This window comes from Triticum dicoccoides, chromosome 6A, assembly GCF_002162155.2.
Source record: "Triticum dicoccoides isolate Atlit2015 ecotype Zavitan chromosome 6A, WEW_v2.0, whole genome shotgun sequence".
NCBI lineage: Eukaryota > Viridiplantae > Streptophyta > Magnoliopsida > Poales > Poaceae > Triticum > Triticum dicoccoides.
The window spans coordinates 167,316,338-167,322,549 of NC_041390.1; the positions used below are offsets into that span (position 1 = coordinate 167,316,338).

General features: G+C 52.4%; 1 protein-coding gene across 2 annotated transcripts; it reads left to right on the plus strand.

Moving 5' to 3' along the window:
• Nucleotides 1-204: 204 nt before the first annotated feature.
• On the plus strand, nt 205-2,111 carry LOC119316449 (glucan endo-1,3-beta-glucosidase 14-like). Of its 2 annotated transcripts, XM_037590766.1 has the most exons (3): nt 205-727; nt 820-1,858; nt 1,944-2,096. In XM_037590766.1, the coding sequence occupies exons 1-3, from the start codon at nt 478-480 to the stop codon at nt 1,969-1,971; spliced, it is 1,317 nt and encodes a 438-aa protein (XP_037446663.1). In that variant the 5' UTR covers nt 205-477; the 3' UTR covers nt 1,972-2,096. The 2 variants fall into 2 exon arrangements, with proteins under 2 accessions (XP_037446663.1, XP_037446662.1); XM_037590765.1 differs by having other exon boundaries at nt 206-727; nt 820-2,111.
• Nucleotides 2,112-6,212: the final 4,101 nt, after the last annotated feature.

The window sequence follows — 6,212 nt, forward strand, 5'->3', positions numbered from 1 at the left end:
TGGGTAGTTGTTGACCCTTGCCACCCCATCACGAGAGCAACCAGGAGGGTTCTTTTCCAAGTCCATAATACCCCACTATTTGTTTGACTAACCAAGCATAGCGATGATGATGTTCTAAGTCGTCTAAAATTTTCATAAAGCGATTTAGAAATAATAAACTTTCGGCCCAGCTTAAGTATAGAGCAGAACCGCGAGTGCTACGGGCAATCTTATGTATCCGTACTGAAGACAGCTGAAAGCCAGAAGGTACAGACACAGAGCGTGCAGACACAGAGCAGGGCGCTGTACGTCGCTTGAGGAAGCAACGCAAGAGACCGGATTCCATCCTTGGATCCGCCAGTAACCTCGCCTGACCACTCTCGGCAACGTCGATCCTTGGCTTGCTCCGGCCGAGCAAGCAACGCGGCGGATGGAGTAAGTAACCGCGGATACTTGCCGCCTCCGTGCTCCCTCCATGGCACTTGCCGCCGTGCCGCCATGCCCTGCACCTCAAGCAAAGTGGCGCCCCGGCCCTCCTCTAATGCCCCGCCCATTACCGGCCACAGCCTCCTCCTCCTCTTCCTCCTCCAGTCGCCACCACGTGCGCTGCCTGCCACCTGCTCCCCGCCTCGCCGGAAGACCATGGCGGTGACTCCGCGCGGCCGGCCGGACTCCAGCCTCGGCCACCGCCGGCCGGTCCTCCTGCTCCTCCTCTTCTTCTGCCTCCTCGCCTTCTTCCCCCGCCGCGGTACGTATCGCATGCCCCCGCCTGATCAGCTAGCCTCTCTGTTGCTGCTTCTCCCGCCATGACTGATTTTTGGTTTCTTGATTGATTGGCAGTCGCGGCTTTCCACTCATTCGTGGGGACGTACGGGGTGAACTACGGCCGGATCGCCGACAACCTGCCGCCGCCGACGGAGGTGGTGAAGCTGCTCCAGATGGCGCGGATCAAGAACGTCCGCATCTTCGACTCGGACCACACCGTGCTGGACGCGTTCCGCAACTCCGGGCTCAACCTCGCCATCGCCATCCCGAACGGCCTCGTCAAGGACATCTCCGCCACCCCGAGCAAGGCCATGGACTGGGTGAACGAGAACGTGCGGCCCTACTACCCGTCCACGCGCATCGTGGCCATCATCGTGGGCAACGAGATCCTGGGCGGGCAGGACACGGGGCTCGCCGAGGCGCTCTTCGGCGCCGTCGTCAACATCCACGACGCGCTCCGCGCGATGCGCCTGTCCGGCAGGATCGAGGTGAACACGCCGCACTCGGAGGCGGTGTTTGGCACCTCGTACCCGCCCTCCGCCGGCACGTTCCGGCCCGACCTCATGCCGTACCTGAAGCCGCTCCTGGACTTCTTCTCCAAGACGGGCGCGCCCTTCTACGTGAACGCGTACCCGTTCCTGGCCTACATGAGCGACCCGGAGCACATCGACGTGAACTACGCGCTGATGAAGCCCAACGCCGGCATCCTGGACCAGAAGACCAACCTCCACTACGACAACATGTTCGAGGCCCAGATCGACGCCACCTACGCCGCGCTGGAGGCCGCCGGGTACAGCGACATGGAGGTGCGCGTGTCGGAGACCGGCTGGGCGTCCGCCGGCGATGCCACGGAGCCCGGCGCCACGCTGGAGAACGCCCGGACCTACAACTTCAACCTGCGGAAGCGGCTGTTCCTGAGGAAGGGGACGCCCTACAGGCCCAAGAGGGTGGTCAAGGCCTTCATCTTCGCGCTCTTCAACGAGGACCTCAAGACCGGCCCCGGGAGCGAGCGCCACTTCGGGCTCTTCAAGCCCGACGGCAGCGTCTCCCTCGACCTCGGCTTCAAGGGCCTCACCTCGTCGTCCTCCTCCATCAAGGGGTGGAAGATCGCGCGGTACTCGGCGACGCTCCTGTCATCTACATTCATTTTCCTAGCATTATCGACCTGATTGATGATTACTGACAAGCATTGACTGCAGGCAGATTAGCAAGCCTGCGTTTACTTAGAACACCAGAACTCGCCCGCATTCTGTAAATTCCACCACGATTGAAAAGAGTGATCCTCTCATGTACATCAAGTCTTCTGTTCTTCAATCTTCGTATACTGTAAATAATTAAGATGCATTTCTGAATGATCATTTGTCAAACCGCGTGCTTCTTCAGAGTTCAGGGAGCTGCTTTCACAACATAAACTTCAAGCGCTCCTTTTTTCTTCCATGATAATTTGACATCTCCTCTTCATCGTGTCATTTTCTCTACTTGTCGATGGAATCTTGTTCCTTCCGCAGTAAGCTTTGCGGAATCGCTTTCCTACACATGTATGGAATATGGCATCTCTGCTTCGCCACAAGGTTGTTTCCCTATAAACCTCGGGGTAACAAGTCGATGTTCACAAGTTAAGGATTGCTTGCGCAGCATGGAGAACCCATCGTGACCTTCAGCTTGCAGCAGCAGTTGTCCAAGGCGATGGCTAACATTTGAGATCCTTCTGTTCTGCATACCACAGCGATGAACTGAAAAGTTTTCATCGCAATGGCAAGAATTTGCAACAGTGCAATACATGTCTCCGAACGAGTGACTGAAAAAAAAAAGGAAAGCAAATACGAACAGGGCTAGTAGAGTAGCAGTAGATTAGATAGATGGGGTGAATCTGGCGTGTGTGTGGTCGAGTGATTGGGGTTCTTCGTGTTTCGCTTTCTGATCCTTGTGCAAAGTTGGGTATCCGGGAAAGAAGAAGATTGAACACTCACGAACTCGAAAGCAGAGGCCGAAAAGTGTCCCAGCTTTGTCGTTGCGCTGTCCACTCACTTTCTATGAACTTCCCAGGATTTTCTCGCCTCGCACCTTTCTATTCGTACGCATGCCGCATCATGCGGGCCAGGTTCCATTATTGCTGACAACAATGGCCCTGTTTGGATACTCTAACTCAGTTAAAGTTTAGAGTTAGATTCTAACCCTAAACTAACTCTGAACTAACTCTAGCCAAAAAGGTGTTTGGATGGCAGAGTTAGATGGAACGCGGATACAGCGAGGCGCCTTCACGGACGGTGCGAGAGGGAGGGAGGGAGAGGACGAGAAGCTTCGAGGAAGTAGGGAGGGATCTGCTGCGGCGAGAGCAAGAGAAAAAAGTGTTTTTAGTGATCTTGAGAAGAACTAACCCCAATTAGCACCTCTTAGGTGGGTTAGATTTTTTGAATGGGTTAGATGCATCTAACTCAAACTAACCCTCCTGTTTGAATATTTTTGGGTTAGTTGAGTCCAATCTAACCCAAACTAACTCTAACCTATGGATCCAAACAGGGCCAATGGAGCAGAGCAAGCGATCAGGTAAGGCTTGCCAATAGTCCTGTACAATAACAAATAGTAAGTGAAAACGGAACTAAGTGTGAAATATAGACATCAGAACACTGAACAGCCGCACTCAAACGTAAACAACCCATAACAGAAAAAAAAGAGACTGGATTCCTATAGATCGGCATTCTTTTTTCTCAAATATGCACGAGTGTGTATTATATATTAAAGAAGAAAGGCAAAGAGTGCCTCCACCATAGTTTTACAAGAGTTTCGTTACAAACTTTACTCCTCCCTACGCGCCCACCTCTGTAAACTACTGAAGAAGGGGTCTGCATTCCTCTTAAACTTGCCGGCTACCGACCATATCATGCCTTCGGACCTCACCCTACTTAGAAGCACATCCATCAAAGGAGATGCTCCGTCGAACACAATAGCGTTTTGATGCTTCCATAGTTCCCAAATTGTTAGGATGAAGATGGTATGTAGATCCTTTCGCCGCAAGTTGTTAGGCCCTTGCTTATCCCGTAACCATATGCCAAGGGAGTCTTGTGCCGTCGGCGTCCAATCCGGCTTGCCTAGAGCCTTACAGATCACAGCCCATGTTGATCTGGCAAACGCACATGTTAGTAGCACATGGTTGATCGTTTCTTCCTCTTGGTCGCACAGAGGGCATGCGTCTTGATGTGGTAATCCTCTTCGTGCAAGTCGATCCAAGGTCCAGCACCGGTCCCGCAATGCGAGCCAACTGAAGAACTTGCAAGTGGATAGGGCCCGAGATGTCCAAGTCAGCTCCGCCATGGGTTCCACAGTTCGGCCCCAAAACCTTGCCGCGTATGCCGACCTCATCGAGTAGCGGCCGTTGGTCTCCCAGGACCAAGAGACAGTGTCCGACACATCGCATCCGGGTCCCACGTGCTTACTCTTAGCCATAGTGAGAGAAATTCATGTAGTGCCTCTTCCTCAAGCTTCGAGCCAACATCCAATGCCCAAGACCCATCCTCGATGGCTGGGGCAACGAGCCTCGTCGATCTGACGCGCCGAGGTATCATGCCATAGATAGTTGGCGCAAGGTCTTGCACCCTCATACCATCGATCTTCCCAAAAAAGTGTAGTAAGCCCACAATGCGCTTCACTCCTTGTTGCCGCCTGGAATAGTAGTTTCGCTTCCATTGGAACCCTGATTTTGAAATCACTCCATGGTCTACTGGTGTCCTCCCTTTTTAGCCATGGCCACCTAGCCTACTGTTGGGTAACGTAGTAATTTCAAAAAAAAAATCCTACGTGCATGCAGGATCATGGTGATGCATAGTAACGAGATGGGAGAGTGTGTCCATGTACCCTCGTAGACCGAAAGCGGAGGCGTTAGCACAATGTGTTTGATGTAGTCGTACGTCTTCACGATCCGACCGATCCAAGTACCGAACGCACGGCACCTCTGAGTTCAGCACACGTTCAGCTCGATGACGTCCCGCAAGCTCCGATTCAGCAAAGCTTCACGGGAGAGTTTCGTCGGCACGACGGTGTGATGACGGTGATGATGATGCTACCGACGCAGGGCTTCGCCTAAGCACCGCTACGATATGATCGAGCTGGATTATGGTGGAGGGGGGCACCGCACACGGCTAAGAGATCAATGATCAATAGTTGTGTCTCCAAGGAGTGCCCCCCTCCCCGTATATAAAGGAGTGGAGGAGAGGGAGGGCCGGCCCTCTCTATGGCGTGCCCTAGGGGAGTCCTACTCCCACCGGGAGTAGGATTCCCCGTTTCCTAGTAGAACTAGGAGCCCTTCCAAGTAGTAGGAGTAGGAGAGAAGGAAAGGGAAAAGAGAAGAGAAGGAAGGAGGGGGCGCCGCCCCTCCCCCTAGTCCAATTCGGACTAAGTATTGGGGGGCGCACAGCCTCTCCTCTCTCTTTCCCCTAAAGCCCAATAAGGCCCATATACTCCCCGACGAATTCCTGTAACTCTCCGGTACTCCAAAAAATACCCGAATCACTCGGAACCTTTCCGATGTCCAAATATAGTCGTCCAATATATCGATCTTTACATATCGACCATTTCGAGACTCCTCGTCATGTCTTCGATCTCATCCGGGACTAATAACTACCTTCGGTACATCAAAATACAAAAACTCATAATACCGATCATCACCGAACTTTAAGCGTGCGGACCTGTGACGCCCTCGATTCAATCGTACACTAATCATGCACGCAAATGTGTACGATCAAGATCAAGGACTCACGGGAAGATATCACAACACAACTCTAGACACAAATTAAAATAATACAAGCTTTATGTTACAAGCCAGGGGCCTCGAGGGCTCGAATACATAAGCTCGAAAACACAAGAGTCAGCGGAAGCAACAATATCTGAGTACAGACATGAGTTAGACAAGTTTGCCTTAAGAAGGCTAGCACAAAAGCAACATCGATCGAAAAGGCAAGGCCTCCTGCCTGGGAGCCTCCTAACTACTCCTGGTCATCGGCGGCCTCCACGTAGTAGTAAGCATCAGCGGTGGCATCTGGCTCCTGGGCTCCGTCATCTGGTTGCCTCAACCGGAAAGAAGAAGAAAGGGGGAAAGGGGGAGCAAAGCAACCGTGAGTACTCATCCAAAGTACTCGCAAGCAAGGATCTACACTACATATGCAACATTATCAAAGGAAGGCTGTATATGTGGATTGGGCTGCAGAAATGCCAGAATAGAGAGAAGGCCTAGTCCTATCGAAGACTAGCATCTTCTCGAACCCACCATCTTGCAGCAACAGGAGGAAGTAGAGTAGCATAAAGTAAAGTAGCAGTGGTGTTATCAACCTCGGCCGGAGATCCTTTCTCGACTCCCTGCGAGAAAGAAATCCCAGAGCCATACTATCCAGTTATCATCACAATCAAATCCTCATCACCATCCAGTTCTCATCACAAGTATCCAGTTCTAGTTGTATCGATCGGGATACAACTCC